General features: G+C 37.3%; 2 protein-coding genes and 2 long non-coding RNA genes across 6 annotated transcripts in view; 2 read left to right on the top strand and 2 right to left on the bottom strand.

Annotated features, from left to right (window-relative positions):
* The window catches only part of glg1b (golgi glycoprotein 1b), a 49,778-nt gene extending 47,810 nt beyond the window's left edge, over window positions 1–1,968 (bottom strand). Inside the window, exon 1 of the mRNA XM_079874313.1 lies at window positions 1,562–1,968. Within this exon, the coding sequence (XP_079730439.1) occupies window positions 1,562–1,903 (342 nt within the window). The 5' untranslated portion in view covers window positions 1,904–1,968. The remainder of the gene's footprint in view (window positions 1–1,561) is intronic.
* LOC307159833 overlaps window positions 1–21,669 on the top strand; it is a 272,209-nt gene that overhangs the window by 232,825 nt on the left and 17,715 nt on the right. The gene's annotated exons all lie outside the window — the stretch shown is intronic.
* On the top strand, window positions 10,940–17,588 carry LOC307160714. Of its 2 annotated transcripts, none has more exons than XR_013821610.1 (3): window positions 10,940–11,094; window positions 16,542–16,637; window positions 17,522–17,588. It is a non-coding gene; the product is annotated as an uncharacterized lncRNA (long non-coding RNA). The 2 variants fall into 2 exon arrangements; XR_013821611.1 differs by having other exon boundaries at window positions 17,505–17,560.
* On the bottom strand, window positions 14,515–21,308 carry LOC307160712 (potassium/sodium hyperpolarization-activated cyclic nucleotide-gated channel 1-like). 2 transcript variants are annotated; one of them, XM_079874904.1, is made up of 11 exons: window positions 20,900–21,308; window positions 20,047–20,242; window positions 19,828–19,929; window positions 19,609–19,746; window positions 18,735–18,896; window positions 18,561–18,645; window positions 18,129–18,250; window positions 17,868–17,999; window positions 17,497–17,731; window positions 16,445–16,612; window positions 14,515–14,611 (listed from the first exon to the last, which is right to left on the bottom strand). In XM_079874904.1, the coding sequence occupies exons 1-11, from the start codon at window positions 21,070–21,072 to the stop codon at window positions 14,532–14,534; spliced, it is 1,593 nt and encodes a 530-aa protein (XP_079731030.1). In that variant the 5' UTR covers window positions 21,073–21,308; the 3' UTR covers window positions 14,515–14,531. The 2 variants fall into 2 exon arrangements, with proteins under 2 accessions (XP_079731030.1, XP_079731031.1); XM_079874905.1 differs by lacking the exon at window positions 16,445–16,612.

Genomic DNA, 21,669 nt, shown 5'->3' with positions numbered 1-21,669 from the left:
TGGTGCACCATCAGAGGCTAAGCAGTGACGGAGGAGTATCTTAAAACAAATGTTTAAGTATCATCGCTCATGTTTAATAAGCATACATGTCTTAGATCATATCAAGATCTGCACAGATAAAAGTCTTCTTTTCTTTTTTTTTTGCTTAGTGACCAGGGACTTTTAAACTCCAAAAAGAAACAGTAAAGTATACATTAATAGTTAGTTGAACTTGTGCACTGTATTACAAGTGAGAATCCGTATGATAGTTTGGGTAAAAAATTTTTTACCCAATTACAATTTTAGATATTTTTCACTGCAGATCTTGATCTTAATTTGCATAAATTCAAATATGGTGCATCAAGACACGCCACGGAACGTTTGGTGTCTAAGACACTGAAAAACTATTTGTTTAGTCATGTTCAGCACACAAAACTATTGTATGGCTTCAGAAAACAAATTTTATATACACTATTGTTGGATTATTATTACTGTACAAAAGATGTAAGCATCAAGACTTTATCATTCCAAACTAATTTTATTATGAAAATAAGACTTGGAGGACGTCAGCTGTGGCGGGACAAAAGTTATCCTGTAATAATTTCCTCATCCACACAACTAGGCCACTGTGCCAACAAGCACGGCACGGCAAACTACAAAAGACAAATCAAGTGTTTAAGGTTCTTTAATTAGTTCAATCCACATTAAAGGTCTGTGTTTGTGCAGCTATAAATGCAGAGAAAAATAAGAATGTTTCCTTACTTATATATAGCCTAAACATTTACTTATTCATTTAGATGTTATGGTCAGAGTCAAAGCTTATGCACCTGCGATTAAAGACTCTGTGAAAACGTGGTCAGGATGTAATTTCCCTGTAGATCCACAATAGTTAGTCACATGGTAGTAATAGCCTATATTTACAGCTCAAATGATTGGGTGAAAACAACCTGGCCTCAGAACTGAGAAACTGCACTTGAGATAAACAGAAATGCTAACACATTTCTGAGTTTATATCAGATATTATGGACCTCCTTGGTCAAAACAGGAAAGACAGAAAAGTGTATTCAACAAGGCATTTCATGGAGCCTTTAACAAAATAAATAGATAATATTTGAACAAAATTGTTTCAATAGGAGTTTAGCTCTGGAAAGCTTGTCTACTTCACTTATCAGGGTGAAATTAACAAAGCTAAATGACAGAAGATAAAACAAAAATATCACCCTGAGTTCAAGTTTACAATAATAATAATAATAATAATAATAATAATAATAATAATAATAATAATACATTATATATAGTTTGTAGTATTTTGTTACATTTATATAGGCCTATATATATATATATATATATATATATATATATATATATATATATATATATATATATTTATATATATATAGGCCTATATAAATGTAACAAAATATATTTAATATTTAAATATATAAAATACTACAAACAAGTATTATTAAAAAAATATTAACACAATTATATATATAAAATGTATTGTGTAAAATTATTGTGTATCTGTTAATTTTTAAATAATTATAGAAAAATAAGTATCATCATTAGGATTCCTGCTCACCTCCTTTTTGTCCTGCAGGCATTCCAGTACAGACAGGTTATTTGTCCAGGTGTGTTTTGGACACAGCCGGGTCACGTCGTCCCGGCAGGCCTGCTCTTCTGCCAGCTTCCAGCCGGTGGATCTTCGAGACTGAAAACCGGAGGACGCGGCGGCAGCGGCAGCGGCAGCAGCAACGGCGTTATTCCCGGCATTCGGTGGCGCGGCTCTGAACTGCTGGTTCATGGCGACAGCTGGAGGATGGACATTCCCGAAACCTGGAAGAGGTTTAAGAGCCTGCACGGTAAGAAGGCAGAGAAACATGAGGAGGAGCAGCAGCAGCAGAACACGTCCACACGCCGCCATCTTCGGCCACAACAGCTGAATCAAGCTCCACTGACTGACTCTTGCTGCTGAAGATACAGCGCTGACCAGACAAACCTACTACGGCGAAGGCTTTGCTTATGAATATTAACTACGTAAAGTGACGTAGGCCCAGTAAGCTTTACTGATTGGCTATATATCTCACGCTCGTAAATAAGCCTCAAACAGCTGTCCAATAAAAGATTCTTAATAGGAGAAAGGCATGGACCATGAATGTGAATTAAGTTAAGTAAAAGACACTCCGGGAAGGTTACCAAGCAACCGTATGACCTTCGTCATAGTGGGATCAGTAAAGTAAGTCCGCCTCAGAAAACTTGACGAGTTCGATAGGACTCACCGCACTGCATATATATTGTTGCTAAGAAAATGCAAAACCAATGCCAGGGGTAATACAATTGGGAATTCAATAAAGTCAGGAAAATACCATAACAATGACCCAGTGAGACAGTTTTAAAGTCTTTGGAGTTGCTGGATGTAAGGAGAGTGTCCAGGTAGGATTTAAGTTCCTAACAAAAAATAAACGAAAATGTAGGGCTTAGCACCCTGAAATTTACATTAGTGTAAGAAAACTTTGCTAGGAAAATAAATAAGTGTATTCAAAAATATTGGTCCTTTACATCTTTATCAAAGTTGTGATGACTAAATAAAACATCTTTGAAAAACACCTTCCAGAACAGACTTGTACATTCCAAGAAGAGATGAGGAATTTCAGACTCGTCTTCAGCACCACACACACACAGACAAAAAAAGAAAAAAGAGTTAATGTCAGGAAACATCTTTTTGAATTAGCTTCACAGGCTAAAAAGATTAAGTACTTTGTAAGACGTCCTTTACCTTATTGGTTATTAAAAATAAAATCCCCATTCTTCCATGGAATGTCGACAAACTGTCCATTCCAGTAGGACACAGTGCATGGGAGAAAAACAATCTCGTTCTGAAATAGCTGTCTAATTCTCCTGTTACAACCAGAAGAGTTAGATTAAAACAATTTTTAATTCCCAATCATTGTATCAAAGGATGAGCTACTGACAAAGGAGACGGGGGTCAAGCTGAGTCTTTGAGAAGAGTTATGGCCCCACAAGGAATGGCATCCATCACAATAGCAAACTCTCGTGGAGTGATGTTATACCTGTTCAAAAACTCTCAATAGGAATATAACTGTCCATCAGCATTTTATTTATTTTTTTATTGAGAGGTCAAAATAATATTATTATTGACCCAATCTTGGAAAAACAAAGATTTATTTTTATAAAGAATATAAATTATTCCAAATAAAAAAACGGTGAGGAATAAAATTATGTTTATATATTAGGTGCCAGGCCAAAATCACTTGTTTATTAAGATTTGATCATTTAAAGGGCAATTTAGTGATGTTGTAGTTACATAACAATAAGAAAGGGAGACATCCCACCTTCCCAAGATTGGGAAGACTATTCCAAAATGAAACGGGGTTTGTTAAGTACTGTTTTAACCAATTAATCTTGAAATTATTATTAAGGTATGTAACATCAAGAAAGTTTAGCCCACCACAATTATTTGTTAATAACCACATACTTTTTAACGTAATGCCTCTTATGCTTCCACAGAAAGTCAAATAGCATTCGATATCTGCCCATACAGATTTATCCACGTATAAGGACAGAGCAGGGCAAGTCATTCTTGAGATCTTGAGAGCTTTAACAATAAGGGTTCGTCCTCTCAGAGATAAATCTCTCTGTAACCATGAATTGAATGTCCTTTTAGTTTTTTCAACAACTGGGTCAAAGTTCAGTTTGCATCTGACTTCATCATCCAATATGGATACACCAAGATAGGTCACCTGTGACTTAACTGCAGTACTATAATCGGAGAGAGAAGGACAGGTTTTAACAGCAAAACAACTCACATTTATTAAGATTTAAATTTAAACCGGAAGCTTTAGAGAAATAATTTATGTGCTGGAAGGCAATCGGAATCTGTGATTCATCTTTTAAAAACAGGCTAGTGTCATCAGCTAGATGAGTAATAAGTATATGTTTGTTGGCAATAGTAATACCTTGCAGATGACTCCTCGAAAGAAAGGAGGAAAGAAGTTGTGCAGCCACAATAAATAAATAAGGGGATACAGGGCAACCCTGACAAACTCTTATATAGGCAAGGTACCCGATTTAAGGTTGATGGAACAGTTGTCATTATTATAAAGAGTTCTTATAAATTTGCAGAATGGATCACCAAACCCCTGCTTTTAGAGAGGTAGAAAAAAATGGTGTTTGAGAGAGTCAAAAGCTTTGTAAAAATCTACAAAAAGAATAAAACTGTCATCATTAACTATTCGCTTTAGTCTAATAAATCTAGTACAAGACGGATATTGTTTGCTATATGTCTCTTTGGCATAAATCTTGATTGAGTCTCATCAATAACAGAACTCAGGACACACTTAAATCTTTTGGCCAAAGCCCAAGCTAATATTTTATAATCATTATTTAGAAGACAGGTATGCCATCAATTATCTATCAAAGAAGTAACTCTTTTAGGTTTAGATAGGCTATAAGAGTTAGGAGTCCTTGTGTTAAACTAGAAGGCAAAGTTTCTGACTGAATACTCTCCAAAAACATCTCTACCAGGAACGGTGCTAATTCTTCAGCAAAGCTTTTGTAACACTCTTGGAAAAGCTCCATGTAAAAGTTCCTGGAGATTTAGGACAGAAGCTAATCAATGCATTTGTCGGTTGCTTTTTAAGCTATCGCCACATAGTGATACAGATCGTTGATCACCAGACGCCATAGTCATCCTGTTTGTTTTCCTCAGTTTTTAAAGTATTTTAATTATGAAACACTACAGTACATTTTTATTTATTTAGGGGTAGATTAAGGTACAGGTTTAGGCTTGGGGGATAGGTTTTTAACCATTAATGTTATTGAATAATTTATTTTATGTTTAACTAATAGCTGTAATTTCATACTTCATAAGATTCGAAAGCAATATAAGCCTTACAAACCATTCATACATAGAACGTAAAATAATTTACTGCAAAAGATGGTTTTAGTCATTTAGGTAATGACATCCACGCTTGTTTCTTCGCAGGAGGCGTAACCTGTAGTAGAATGCGAACTTGCAGGGGCGTGTTTTGTAGTCCTGTGGGACTTGTGAGAAATGCTGCCCGTATAGATCTGGCAGAAACACACTGAGTGATACAAATTGTGAAACGGTTGCCAGCTCGAATGCTTTCGAATCGCTCTCGCGGTACTTTGATGTCATACACCGATTGTTCGGTGCAGCGCTGCTTCAAGTCAAACACAACTATTAGTAGAGTTTGGCCGCCTAAATTACCCAGAACAATTTGTCCCAGGAACTTTTTTCCCCCTGACATGTTGCTTTCTGCGTTTCCACCGAGGTCTAAAGTACCGTGAAGATTAGGCAAATAAGTCTATCAGGACAGGACTGCACGCACCGCAACAGATTTTTTTAAAATGGTGGTTGAAATGAAATGAATGAACTCAACCAATTAGCAGGTTCAGCGCCCAAGTCCCATCCCCGAAAGTTTCTGAACTTTGAAAAAGTACTACCTCGCAACGCAAGCAGGGACTTTCTGAGGGGGATATTTTTACCTGCAGCTTAATTTTTTATTTAGACTCTTGTCTCTGCGGTGGAACCAGTACCACCCCAAAGTTCCTATTTCCTGGGGAAAGTTACTGCGGTGGAAATGCGATTCATGCCATGACTGGAAAAGGCTCAGCCAATCAGATTCAAGAACCACAACTAACTATTCTATAAAATATAATATAATATGATAAAATATCATATAATATTTAACATTTGCACTGTGAGAAAATAAAATTTGTGTCAACATACTTTGTGTTTGTTTGTCTTTGCTTAATGATTTGATGTTTGTTTTGTGCTTGAGCACATTGCTTTGTTTTTATATAGGCCATGTGCTCCCCTTGTCTTCCTTTACCACGCCCCCTAGTTTAGTCCCAAGGTGTGTTCGACTTGAAGGCGTGCTGTGTAGGCCAATCAGAGCATGACATAATAGTACAGCGAGAGCGATTAGAGAGCAGACGGCCCCTTATGCTTTCAAATCGCTTTTGCAGTAGCCTATACTTTTACTGTCATACACGGATCGGTCTGCCCAGCGCGCCTCCTGTCTAGTCCTCGTTTCACTAATTGTACACAAAATCTAGCTATCGTGCGTATGCACACTTTTAGGATGAAATCTACGGAAAGTTTTATACATGAGGCCCCTGGTGGTCCTGTGCTCTCTTCCCTCATGTGTTTGCCAGTTCGTTTTGTGGCATATGGAGACAGTTTGCTGCTCTATATATCTTTGTCTGGCCTTGCTATTTGCTGTGATTACTGTTACTCTCCAGTCATCTGACCTATAGTACATACTGTGAACACGTTTAAAATAGTTTCCAAATAATGCTTCATATAATCTAATTTCAAATAATCTGATATGTGTGTATCTCGACAACAGTATTATCTTAATGTGATGTTTAGTATTGCTGTGGAATTCCTGTTCCGCAGCATGACGGGGACATTCTAAAACGCTTAACGTGAAAAACGCTTAAAGGGTAACTAAACCCCTGGTCAGAGCCTGACTCCACCCCATAGACAGTATATAAACTGGACACAGCGACCCCATAGGTTTCAACGGAGAAAAGTGAAGCAAATTAGAAGCACTCACTTCCTGATGGCTGAGCGTACTGCGCAGGCTCAAACTGAGCTTGACGACGTAGATGTGACGTGAGCAGCCTGTCTGACAGTTGTAAGTCTTCTAGTAGCTGTGCCAAGAGAAATCTGAATCATTCCCTTCCGAATCTTGCAGAGATGGAGAGCGTGAGTAGGAGCTGTCCATGAGCTAGGAGCAGGAGCAACTGTATGATTCTCCATGGGCTTCTCCCTTGAATTTATCGGACTTTATGCCTCCACGTCCCCCCGATTGACTGCGAGCTTCTCCTCCTGTCTATACAGTAATTTCCAGAGAGTCACGTGGTTATGACGCAATCGTTAGCCTATTTTTTTAGCCTAGTTTGAGTACCCACAAATGATAAGTTATGACACAACATTTCAAATGGGGGATTTTATGTGTCTGTGCTGGCTATGAGAAACACTGCACTGGTCAATGACCCAGTGTATCCAGTTGGCTTCATGTTACATGAACGTAAATTCATGTAACACCATGAGAAATTTCTGACTGAGATTTTTGGGAAGCTGGGAATGGACTCAAAAAAATACCAAAAGATACCAGTGACAGTTGACAGGGAGAAAGGAATTGTTGGTGCTTTGAAAAAAAACTTTACCAATATAAGTGTTCTGCCGCAACCACATCTTAAGAGATGTGAGTACTGGGTTAAGACACATGGGGGGAAAAGGATGATGTGAAGGTCCTAAAAGACCATATTGAGCAGCTCATTGATTCCTCCTGTCCAAATGAGTTTGATGCCCGCTATAATGCCTTCGCAAAAGGATGGTCAGAAGGATTCTTCTGCTACTTTGACCATCACCTGAAAGCAGACATTTGTGAAAACATGGCTGCATACTACACCAAACAATTATGTGCATTTAAAGACAAAACACAAACAAACAATATAAGTGAGAGCATCAACAAAATGATAAAATCCCCAAATGAATGGCGAGAACTTCCAGTGGACGCAATGGTGCTCTCACTGTACTACATGCAGTCATACTTTTTATTTGAATTTCAGAGGGCAAAATGTGGCTTGGGAAATTATGCAATGAAGCAGAACCTTAGTGTAGCAGTGACGGATGTGAACATGCCCCCTTTTCTTCCTTTGGAAGAAATTATCAAAAGGATCAAGACCAACACAGAAAATGAACCATGCAAAGTTGAAGGAGTTAAACTTCTGTCTTCTCAGACATCTTTGGCCAAGACAGTCATTGAAATGGGTCTGGTGAGTCTAAATCCATCATTGAGAGTGTTTGTCGTGAAAAGTCCCTCAAACGAATCAGAACATGTAGTTTGAAATACTGCCAATGGTGCATTATGCACTGGAAAATGCTACCACATTTTTGCAGTAGAAATGGCTACGGGGCTTCACTTTGCTACAAATCGAAAATACATCAGTGATGCGGAAGAGAGGGAGAGGCAATGAAACAAAATCGGGCCGGAAAAAACCCAGAACAAAAGACTATGTTTATTTGGTAAACCCGGCACCAGACTCCTTACTGTCTTCAGTGCCTGACTCTCTGGTAGACAACATTCCACAAATTCCTATGGATGTTGAAAAGGAGGACAAAACAGATAAAAATAAGTGTTCCGATACAGCTGCTCTGTCTAAGGAGCCACCACAGACTGATGCTGGAAAAGATACTTGCCAGTTTGGGTGCTCATATGAATCAGCCTCTTTGGTGGACAGCATGCCATCAATTTCTTTGAATGTTGAAAATGAAAAAAATACAGAGCAGGAGTGTTCTGATAAAGCTACATTGTCAAACGTGCCAGCACGACCAGGTGCTGAAAAAGAGGACAAAAGCCGCTGTCTTTCTCCAATGACCTGGCTTGAAGGAGAAACAATTGAGCAGGCAATTAATGTCTTCATTCACCAACAAAAAAAGTCAGACTCAATTCTTTGTGCACCCACATACCTTTACCAGCTAGCTGCACTAGGAGACTTTACTCCAATTTTGCAGTTTTGTGCTACAAAAAAGGCTATAAATTATGATCTAATTATAATTCCCTTCAACACCGACAATACTGGCCGTGGTTATCACTGGGTTCTTGCCACTGTAAATTTCAGAGAGCGAGAGATTTCAGTTCAATTCAATCCACAGTCTTTAAACTTTGAAGCATGCTGCTCCAAAATGAAAGAAAGTAGTAGCTTGCGTGTAGCTTCAGCAACAGAAAACTTTCAGGCTTCTGACTGGAAAACTTCAGATGTGGTGAATACTCCACAACAAGGAAATGGGTATGACTGCGGGCCTTTGCTGTAGTGAATGCTTGTGCTATCATTGACAACACACCATTAGGTCCAGTCAACAGCGTCAAGGCAAGAATGTGGATTCATACCCTTATTTTTTGAAATATATATATTGAAAAATGTGAGCCTCCAAAGGTCAGGAGGGCGGGACTCTCACACGAAAAACTGCATTGCTTTAAAAAAGAAGTACAGACATATGAGGCAGTCACACAAACAGCACATGTAAGCAAAGCAGATTACACTGGTACCTTGAAAAGGCTACACCCGAACAGCAAAGACTGGACTCTCTGCTTAACCTCAACGTGTAAGGGTGACCCAAAGCACAGAGATGACTATATTTTGTGCATTATTTGCAGACGGTGGTTCCACCTTAAATGCACAAAATCAGCTGACCGGTTAGTTGTTGCTTGCACTGATTATCATAAATGTCTTATGTGCTGTTCCTGAGGCAACAAATTTGAAACAACACAATGAAATGTGTTAACACAGTGAATGGAATAGTGCAGGTTTCACTGATAAATAAAATTGAGAGTGAACTGTTACCCAGAAAAAAAGAAGAAAAAAAGAGAAAAATTGAAAATACAAAAAACACTATAAAATATATATTATAATATTATTCCACATATATATATTATTATTCCATACATATATATATTAGAGGTGGGAATCTTCAGTCACCTCACGATCCGATCCGATTCCGATTCTGGGAGTCACGATCCGATTCCAGAACGATTCTTTATCTACCCCCCCCCCCCCCCCCCCCCAATTAATTAATTAAACTAATTAATTCATTAGTTTACATAAGTAATTAAGTAGTCTATTTTTTTTTATAATTACAAATAAAATAAATAAAACATTAAAACAGTTTTATTTTAAGAATTTTAAACTAATATAACTTCAAACCATATAAATAGCAAATAATAAAGAGAAGCATAGAAACAAATGACAAAGAAACAGAAGAGTGCTTTCAGTATTTAAGATTATCTGAACATTTTCCATTCAAGAACTGTGAGTGATTTATTTTCATCATACTTTTGTTTTTTACTTTGACATCTTATTAGACTGAGATATCTTAGATATCTATTTAGCTGCATTCACGCTCGGATCTCTTTTTAAATACAAGTAGTAATGTGGTTTGTCCTCACCGTTTAATCCCTTAAGACATAACTTGCTGTGTTTACGTTCATTTTGCACAAGTATATTAAACCACTTACACGGAGTCGCACAGCCGCATGCGCGAGCAGTCAACACAAAGCGCGCATCAGCATTTGAAACTGAAAGCAGCCTTCTGTTAGCGAGGTTCATATTTTAAATATATAACTCCACTGCATTCCAAACCACATAAACGATGACTTCGTAGAGCATTTTTAAGGAGAATATCGACGCGCGGCGGCGCGAGACAGCACACTTCAAGTGTAACATCAAACATGCGCGTCTCTCACAGCGCATCCTGTACAATGAAGCCTGTGAATGTCCTTATAATTCGTTTCAACCTTACGGAACTTTATTAAATATTATTTTACTGAAGGTACGTGTGTGGGGAATTGTTAGCAAGCAGAAGACGGGTGTTTCTAAAGCAAACTCTGCGTCATCGCACATCTGGTTATAAACTAAGCTCAGAATCGATTCTGAAATTCTCAGAATCGATCCAGAATCGTTGGAGAGAGAATCGCGATGCATCGATGGATCGATTTTTTCTCCCACCACTAATATATATATATATATATATACACACACACTGTGTGCCTAATTATTATGCAAGTTGAATAGTAGTTATTAAGATTGATGTGGTTTGGAATTGGTAAAATGTGCTTGGGGAAAAAAAATATGATCAGAAAATCATAAATAATACTTATGCACGCAGTGTATATAGATAGATAGATAATGTATAACATTTTTATATGTGTGTGTATATATATATATATATATATATATATATATATATATATATATATATATAAATAGTTTGTCAGGGTCCAGCCAGGCTCCATCACCACCCAATCACGAAGATCACTATCACCTGAATACTAATCACCTGCACCTGCACATCATCTACTCATCATCACAGGCAGTGTAAAAGCACACACCTCACTTTGTCTCACCTCACCTCCACACTTTGTCTGGTCTTGTTTTGAGCTAGGACTCGATTACCTGTTGTTCCTGCTAAATCCAAAGTATATGTTACCTCCATTGTCTTCCTGGTCCTCCGTGTCTCCTGTCCTGTGACTCCGCTACTCACCAGTTCCCTCACCGTGGGTATGTGCTCCGTCTGTCATCCACGATCTCCTCCATCTTCTACAACACAATAGAAAGTCAGTATTCACTCTTAATTAAGTGGTCTGCAGCTAAGGAGCCGACCAATCATTGATTAGTCCGCTTCAAAGTCTGTTGGTGTCGCTGTGGGTTAAACAAGGGAAGCCTGGCAGAATTCTGAATCTATTTTATGCATTATTGATAAAGTCTATTGTGAACTTTGTCACCTAGTAGGCCTATAATAGGCTAAAATTAGGAAACATTACTTGTGAAAACGCTTAATGAGAAATTCAGCTCATTGCTTTAACTCTGTTATTTATACACATTTATCAATGAGGTGTCCAGCCACATTGAGCATTTTCTATAATGGATATGGTAAGAAAATGCTTAGCGTGTAATTAAAAGCGTTGCGTTCATATTCTGGGCTCATCTGATCTGATTTTTTTTTTATACATGGTATGGTTTATTAATATGATGTTTACTGAGTTTGGTCTTTTAATAGCACTGTCTTAGTACAGTATGCCACGTTAAGGAAATGCCTTCGTTCCAGGAAATTGAATGTATTCTTCGACCAGACATGACCAGATTGCCTCGCACACATTACACAATGCCCACCACGGTAGAGAATCCAACCCTGTATCTGAATGCAGTTGTTCTGAATCGCCAGTGGCTAGAAATCTGTAATATAAAAGGGAGTTAGTTACTGTGAGTAGTGCAAGAGCCTAGACTTTATTTAAAAAATGTGCAGGTATATGCTCATACATAGCACCTAGCCTGGGTTTCCCCATGCTGCCTTGCGCACAGCGCGATTTTATTCATGCTGCTAGGCAGCCTGGACACCATGGACCAGATTTTCCCCTCAAAAAGGGAACCAATCACAGAACGGGGAGGGAGCAGCAAGACGATGACGACGTCTATGCGACACACTGAAGCAGTTTGTTTATATCTATGGATCCAACATGGCATCAGACGCGAAGTTACCTTTCGATGCAGCCTTAGATAGTGTTCTAAGTAGTTTAGAACGCAAGTTTATTTCGTCTTCTTCCTCGTCGAATTTCTGTCGCTCTACATACGTCATCTGGTATAATTGAAATGATTGGCTATGAGCTACGTACAGGCGCATTTGATAGACATTCGTAGTGCCCAATAAACGGCTCTGGGCATTCGTAAACCACGCCTCAAATACGAGAAAATGAAAATGTGGTTCCCAGACCACGTCTCAGGTCTGACGTTAGCCAGGCTACATAGCACTAGCCCTGGGTAGAATAATTGCCCATTTGAGTTGCAGTCTGCCTTGACCTCTAGGTGAATGTGTCTGTGCATAATTTCAGACGTAAATATTGTGCTTTTTACTTTTCCTATGTTTGTCTAACATGTTCTAATAAGTTACTTTACAGATTGAGTACTGATACAAAATATATTACTAAATATTAACTCATAAATTATGCTGTACGACCACAGGTTAAACTACCCAGCAGGATATAACATTTTACAAAACGTTACACATTTACAAGCAAAAACATTACGTAAACGAATGGTCAGCCGCTTGGCAGGACCGATGGACTCCCTATATTTGGTTGTCATTTTAGTGATGCTCGAACCGATGATTGACAGCAGGTTGTCAAACTGTCCCCTAAAATAAGCTTTGAACCGACCATCATCAAGGCGAAGCTCCTGGACCAAGTGGTTGTACTCCCCGCGGTCTTTCTAAGGGTCTCATGTAGGCCTACCCACATGGATCTCCGTTTCCCTGTCTCCTGAGTGTTTATACAACTCTCCAGAGCAAGTGCCCTATGCTTGTCCTTTTTTTTTTTTTTTTTTTTTAAGTTTACAATGTGACAGTTTACTGAACAGCAAACCTATGGGATGAATATAGTATCAATATGATTAACACGTGCAAGCACTATAATCCATGAACTTGATAAAGGTTGCTGATATGTTTTACTAAGACCAAATGCCTTTCAACTTGCGTGTGCAAAATTCAAAATTGAATGAATGTGTAGCAATTTGTTGAAATAGACATTTTTGTGAATACAAATGTTATATTTTGTATTAGTGTATCATAATTTGCGCATGCAACAAAGATATGCGTTTGTGGATCAGGTGACACGCGTTCAATCATTGACTCAGAAAAGAGTCAATCTCATTTGATTCATTTGGATTTTGAGACTTTCCTTTTGCGGTTTTTAAGCATTTCACAAACCACACACAAACAACTACAAATTAATAGGCCTGGTGCTTATTATTAATGTGTGCACAACTACCCATTTATTTGACAAATTCACAAATGTGCGTCACTACATTTAAACTAATACAATAAAATCTAGAAATGCGTGAATGTGCAGCATTTTGTACAAATAGAGGTTAATACAAAGACATAGTTGTTAATACAAAACCTCTTTTGTATTAATGTAAGTCAGAATATGTACATGCAACAAGTAAGATGTATATTTCTGGATCAGGTGACACGCGTGAATTCATTAACTCTTTCTGAGTCAATCCTATTTGATTCATTTGGATTTTGAGACTTTCATTTCGCCAGTTTAGCCTTGCACAATCCACACACAGCTGTCTGAGAAAACCTGCTACCACTAGATGGCAGTATGTGCTAAAACACACAACAGCACCGTAATCAAGCGTTCTTTTCTCATATAATACGCTTAATGTGGCTTAAGAAAGTGATATTGAAGTACCAAGTTTAGTACACAATATAGGCTTAACTTATTAATAAAGCATACTTTGTAGAGGCAAATAGATTATGAACAACACCAACAGAACCACAAAGAAAACTGGAAGTACTTGGAAAGAAGTAGAATAAATGAACAGAATGTGTTTTTCCCCTTTTTACTTATTACAACATCTAATTCTGTTTACTTGATTAATAATAATAATAATAATGATGTATATGGCACCTTCTGAACTGATATGTGTAAATAAAGAATATTAATCTTGTTACTGATGATGGTAATGATGAACCAATAACAGCCACGGAATGTGATGATGGATAAGGCACATTTAAACTATTTTACAGATTGTTTGGGTCAATTTCCATCCTTTGCAATCAATAGTTAAACGATTATAAATTGTAGGGTATAAAAATATACTAAGAATAGAATCAGGTTCACAGCACCAGAGAGTAATCTTGACGGCACTCGCAAGAAAATAAATAAGATGGCTACATAATCAAATTCACAAATATTACACCATTTAAACATTATTAAAAATACATAGGCTATTGAGTTACTAAAACAATCTTTGTCAAAGATGTTACAAACCCCTGTTTTTAAAATGCTCGTTGGAAAAGGGGTAAGCAACATAAAAGGACAAGCGAGGCAAAGTGCAGTTTAAACATTTATTATAACTTTAACATTATTTATAACTATTTATAACTATATTATAACTACCCGGCTAATGAAAGCTGGGTTTCACCGCTGCGTGCCTCATTCTGTTTCACACTCTTCTATAGGCTTCTCAACAGGAGCCATTAGAGCAACAGGGCACAGGTGCGCAGGGGCGGAGCCTAACAAGAGAAAGAAACTAATCAGAGCACAGAAACAGATACACACAAAATACAAATACAACACTCATAAGGCTTAGGCCGTAACAAAGAATATACTTGTTTGTTCACAGTTTGAACATTTTTGTTTCCATTTGTTTAATTTCAAGATCTGAGGTTAATCTGAGGTTGCTTTTACAGTTTCAAAGCTGGAGCACTAAATGGTATTCAAAGTCACATTACACACTTTTAACATTAAATAAAGCACATAAATCATTGCCACACTTTGTGTTTGTTGTTCTAGCGCGACGTCGCAGAAAAATGGAAACCGTTTCTAAAATAAAATCGTCGCGTGTCGCCGTCGCGGCTGGTTAGGACAAAAACTCTGATTAACATGGAAAAGATAACTTTTATCGCCCGTCGCAGCATCGCGTGTAGTTAGGACACGGTGTAATATGACTCGGGACTACCGAGTTGTCTCAGAGAGTGATTTGTTCATTTTGTGTTGACCGCGCATGCGCAACATCCAAAAGGTTCTGTACTGGAAACAGAAATGATTAGTTCATCTCTCGAGTCTTCGGGTTCGGGTCCGAGTCATTTGTTCTTCTGTCATGTGATGAACGAATGACTCGAACCCGAAGTCGATAGACTCGAAACATGAACTAATCAATTCTGTATCCGGTAGGCTACTACCGACTGCAAAGCTCAGTTTATGAGGATGTCACGGGATGAACGAACAGCTTCAGGAGGAGAGGTAAACTAATGGCTAGTTCACACTACAGGATTTAAGCCCGATTTGCAAGTTAACGAGCTCGCCGTCAGGTCGGGCTATAATCGCATGCAAATCTGCGGGTGATCCGTGCTCGCCAATCTTTAAGTGTGAAATACTTAACGACGCATCAAAAACACTCGCTGACACATCGCCGACGCCAGACAAATATCTAGCATGCAAAATATCTGGAGCTATTGGCCGACTCAATAGCCTGTGGTGTCACGTGTCGCGACGAGCAACAGCCAATGATCAGCTTATGACATTACAAAGCCTTTTGTATTTGTAACCATCATTGCCAAACCACAACAGGCAGCTGCTTTTTCATTATAATGTTTTACTCACCTCCAACTCTCTCTGACAGACAATCCCTGCTGCCCGCTTGTGCTTATCCATCCTTTCACCCATATTATTTTTATTTTTTTTACTGCCAATTTTGTCCCGCCGTCCATTTTCAAATAGACAATGCGCCATTGGAATGTGCCATTTCCCATTCCACTTCTTGTGGACCAACCAAAATGTGGTTTTGGGACCGGATAGAGTTGTTGGGTGACAGAGTTTTTGTCAGCTCGTCTAGTGTGTAACCCCCTGTTTCAGATCATTTACGTAGTGTCACATAGTGACTTCAAGACTCCAGAGCAAGTCATGTAGTCTAAACAGCACAGCGATCTGCCGACGTTTAAAGTTGTGTAGTGTGAACTAGGCATAACAGACTGCATAGCCTGAAGACCAAGATCAATTAATTACTCGTTTCTGTTTCTCATAATTTGGCCTTTTCCTTGCATTGCAATTTTTTTTTCTTATTCTAAATGCGATCAACATTTGATGTGTTTGGGGAATTTGGCTAACATGTAACATTTTAAATACATTCTGCTGAAATGAACGAAATAACTCATTTTGATGAACGAGATTCAAAGATCCGAGTTAGTAAAATGATCCGAACTTCCTATTTCTAAACAAAATAATGATGCGTTAGCTCGACGAAATGATCTCGTGGCCACAACTTATCACGTTCCCACAAGTTAATGTGTCATGGCCACGACAAAACTAAGATGACCGCACAAAGCAACTCATAGTGCAAGACTTACTTTCTAGATCATTTTCATGCTGTTGAACTGCTCCCCTCAGTTCGTTCACAACATGTGGGAACTCTTCCTCAATCTTCTGAAACTCTTGTAATGACAGGGTGAAAAGGCTGCAGGTGGTCAGCGCAGAAACTGTGGCCAACTGCCTTCCACCAAACAGGAAGCAGATCTCTGCAGAAACACAAAACTTAAAATTGTGAGTATGAGGCTGGTTGTTTAAAACACATTGGAGTTTCACAGCAAAGATTATCTGACTGACCATCTGATCAAGCACACAAAACTGGGAAAACATTTTCTTGATGTAGCAAGCTCTGTAATCTAATTTTGAGCCTTTTTGAGTGTGAAACTCATGTAACTGACGCTGTCCTCATGCTCTCACACCACACGTCTGTTTTCTCATGCAGTGAAAAACATTGCGGCGTAAAGAGGACACTGACAACGTAGCGACAGACAAGAGGTTCCTTTTGATATGAAACAAATTGCATTTAAAGCAAAAGTTTAAACACCTGCTCTAAGTGTGCATGTTTTGATGTCTAAATGTTGTTGTTTTTAATTTCTTAAAAATAGCATATTTTTTAACACACACACACATATATATATATATATGTATATATATATGTATATAAATCAGGCAGCTGAAACTAATTAAATAGTCTCAGTTGGCTGAATTTTTTTTTTTTTTTTTCAGCGCAAAACATTTTTGCCCAGCTCTTTATATAAGGTTGGATATTTAAGCATGTCCAACTTTATTCGCATTCATACAGTATCAGCATAATGTATATAGCAGATCTCAACTGCTTTATTGCTTGTATTGTTGCAAAATGTAAACTATACTATCGCCCAGCTCTAATCTGATAAATGTGACTATCAGAGGCATGCAGAAATTCAGATATTATAAACATTAACATGATTTTCTGTAAAGCTGCTTTGAAACAATGTGTATTTGAAAAGCGCTAAATTTGACTTGATTAGCACTGCAATGTGGACCAGACCGTTACTCTACACAAGACTACTTCTCAACCGAATCACACAACAGTAAGTTTCTCATACATCACCTCCAAAGTGATCTCCATCACACAGCTCCATCTGGAAAGCCTCGTTCTTCACAAGAACCCGTCCACAGTCAATGAAGAACATTTTGTCGGGTTGAGCACTCTGATGAATGATGATGTCACCAGCATTGAAGAACTCATAGTCCAACTTCATCAAGATGGCTTCGGTGAATTCTTTGTTAAATGACAAAAACATGCCTTTGTTCAACAGGTTGGAGCATATTTCTGCCATGATATCCTTTGAAACAGAAAACATAGCACCATTAAATATTATTTTTTATAAAAAGATACTGTTTGAGCCAAATGATTGTTTGAACAGCAGAAAAACTTATTGTGTGTTATCTGAAGTTTATATTTATGAATCAATTAGAAACCTTTCTGAGCTGTTTTGACACGATGTCAAGGATGTTCTTCTTATCCCGGTGCCACTTGTACTGGGCAGTGGTACGTTGGCGCAACACTCTGGGCAGCTTTTGGAACATTGTGGAGGATTGTAGCTGGTTTATCTGAAAAATTTTATATAATGGCATAATATTATCAGAGCCGCCTTGTATTTATTTGTTGAATAAACAAACTTAACATATACAAACAATAAACAAACAGCTTTAATTTTAACTCTTAAAATTCACCTTTACCTTGTATGCATTGCCAGTCGCAGACATGTTCCCAAATGCGTTGATCACCCAAGAAATAAATGTAATACACATTATATATCCAATCACCATACTTACAATAGCTATCCACCGTTCATCCACACCTAAAAACAAAAAAACAAAAGGGAATCACTTTAGTTCAATGTAAACTACTTTTTTTCCCCAGTTCTTCAGTGGTGTTTGCTCATGCAAAACATGCATTGCTTTTTTGTTTTCATCTGGCAAATGGAAATCATATGTCTGATCACTTAAAAGTAACAGCACATCATAGATTTAGACTAACGTTTTATCACAGGTTTGAAACAAAATCCCAAATCCTGATCGTAAAAGTGATTCTGCACCAAAGACCAATTATCAGATTGATTATCATTTCTCAAAAAATAATGAATGTGGAAAGAATGTTGCTCGGCGTACGTGTTGGTGAGTCAGTTGATCTCCAGACCATTTGAGAGAAAGCTCTGAAGGAAGCATAGGAGTATTTTTCCCCGATCGAGGTATTCTGCAAAATGTAACAGAAAAAAAAGGAAGACATGTTGAACACATCATTTCAAACAAATGCCTGCATAAGCAATAAAAAATTTGACATACCTCAATTTTCTCTCTTACAACCCAGCAGTCTTGGGGAAACTCTTCCATTCCAGATATGAAGTACTGAACGCAAGTGTTCCAGTGCCAAATGAGGACCATCATCAGGAAAACTAAGATAACCTTGAATAACTTCTTGACGTCTTCAAGCTGTACATCAGACAACTAAAATGATAGATAATAAAACATAAAGTATCCATTGAACAGTAAGGGTGTACAAAATACAACCAAAAATGTCCTGTTGCTTGCTGGTTTATCGTGTTATGACAGAGGAGGAAAAATATGAGAAAATACTACAAAAAATTAAATAAAAAATCCTTTCATCTTATTTTTAAATCATATTATTAAAAACTATTTTTTGGGGGTTCTTTAGTTGCTATATTATTTTTTAGAACACAAAAGATGATATTTTGTAGAATGTTGGTAACCAGACAGTTGACGGCACCCATTGACTCCCATAGTAGGAAAATAATACTATGGAAGTCAATAGGTGCTGCCAACTGTCTGGTTACCAACATTCTACAAAATATCTTCTTTTCTGTTCAACAGAAAAAAGAAACTCATACAGGTTTGGAACAACATGAGGGTGAGTAAATTATGACAAAGTTTTCCTTTTTGGGTGAACTATCCCTTTAAATGATCAGGTCATAGATGATTTTCTGAAAAACTAGAGAATAACAAGTCCTTCTTGATATAACATTTAATATGACAGCCTTTTTATTGGAGCCTTTATTTTTACGCATTTGTCAAGTCAAGCTTTGAAACAATGTAAAGTGCTACTGTACATAAATAATATCTTAAATTCCATATGTGATCATTTGGAAGTTCCTTTTAAAGTTTCATAACAAATTGTGTCCTTATAAATTGTGAAACTTACACTTTCCAATTCAAACCAGAATCTCAGAAGCTTTGGCACACGGAGTAAACGGATCATACTGAAAATCCTCACAAATTTGAGTATCCGCACCAACTTCGAAGCCATCAGTGAAGTAGTGTCAGCGTGATCAAAATGCTCCTGTGGTGAATTGGTTGTACTGTAAGAAGTATCTCTACAATTTGATAAGTGTGAGTTATATTAACTGATGAATACAATTACCACAGTAATAATGATAACGTCGACCGGAAATGCAGCCATCACATCAGGCACAAACCAAGCCTTGAAATAATCCTTTCTTATAAATTTCGGATCAAGGATGACCTAGACAGAAACAATAATGCATTGTATCCATTTTTAATCGTATTTTAGAAAGGTAAAGCCATAATATAATAATATTAATATTACACTACATACAAGACAATGAAGGCATGTTCATACCTGACCGTCTTCACTGAAAATACCCATTCGAAAATTAAGGCCAACATCAACACAAAACAGGAGGTCTGAGAATACATTGAAAGCCACCCAGTATTTGCGGGCACGTCCATGCATATCATCAGAAAATGCAATGTCCAGAGGAATCGTTATAAGGTTCACAAATGTTAAGACCACCATATACACAAGATAGTAGTGCCTAAAAGACAGAAAAAGGCAAATTTTAACATTTATTTTTAGATCACTGTGATGGCATTAATGGCACATTGACAGACACAAGACATTACATCCTCATGACATACGTATTTATGTATTTATGACATACGTATTAACATATGTATTTATTTAAATAAATAGTGATAATGCCAAAGAAGACTTTAACCTTGAATTACCATGCAAAAACATGTTACATATCACATAGTATCATTTAGTAGCACACGTTCTGTATTAATTTCAATTGCAAGTGTAAAATTTTTAATTTTATCATTACATTTTATATTACTTATATTTATTTAAATGTAATCGCGTGTATTAAAAATGTGAATGTGAAATGTGTATTTAAATTGTGTTTGATTTTATTAAGATATTACAAAACAATATTTGTTCAGTATAATCAGTTATCGTCTGTCATTCATGTTCACTCTTAATAACCGTCCTAGAGATAAAATAAGACGTCATAATATAGCTTATATAAATATATATTTTTACGTTACAACGATCACACTTCTAATTAAGTTACTGCTTAATTATATGCTGATGCTGAATAATTAGAAACTGAATTACGTTAGCTTGGTTAATATGAAATATGGTGAGCGTGAGTTTCCAGGCTAGTGAGTCTGTGTTAACGTTAACTTACCTGAAGTGACTCTGTGGGTTCAAGACCCAGCGGTGGGTTTCACCTTCAGCTTCTTTTTTCTCTTCATTTTCGTCCACTTCAACCCACGCTAATTGTCGTCCTCCTTTTTCGAGATCTTTAAGTTCCGACCAGCTTGTTTTTCCCTGACCACTTGAGCTATTTTCATTAATCATCGCGACCGAGAAACTGCCTGGTAAAAAACAGACCGCAGAAGTATTTGTTATTTGTTTCTGTTTGAATTTTAGAATGATGCGATTGCGAACCGGCGCGTGACAGTCGAGCAGTGATGGCAAATTACACTTTTTTTTAAAACTTCGTTCGTTCACTGGATTGTTTTCATTGGACTGATTGATGTGTTACAATATATTAAGAAATTATCCTGAAATCGTAAGACATTTTCGTGGATAAATTTAAGTACACTCCAATGACAGCCATTAAACCACACACACACACACACACACACACACACACACACACACACACACACACACACACACACACACACACACACACGGAGGACCAAATGGAGGACCAAACAAAGAAATTAAAAATGAATAAATAAATACATAAATAAATATGCAAAGAAATGTAAAAAAACAAAAATAAATGACTGTTTATACTTTTATTTCCCTATTTATGTATAATTATATATTTTTCCACATTTATTTTTTCATTTATTTATTTATACATTTATTTATTTATTGCGCTGTATGCTAATGAGTGGGGCGTGTTTTACCTCAGACATAGTAATCGAGCTCAGAGTGGCAGTG

Source organism: Squalius cephalus (genome assembly GCF_949319135.1).
Source record: "Squalius cephalus genome assembly, chromosome: 6".
Classification (NCBI taxonomy): Eukaryota; Metazoa; Chordata; class Actinopteri; order Cypriniformes; family Leuciscidae; genus Squalius; species Squalius cephalus.
This window is presented reverse-complemented; position numbering and strand designations above follow the sequence as displayed.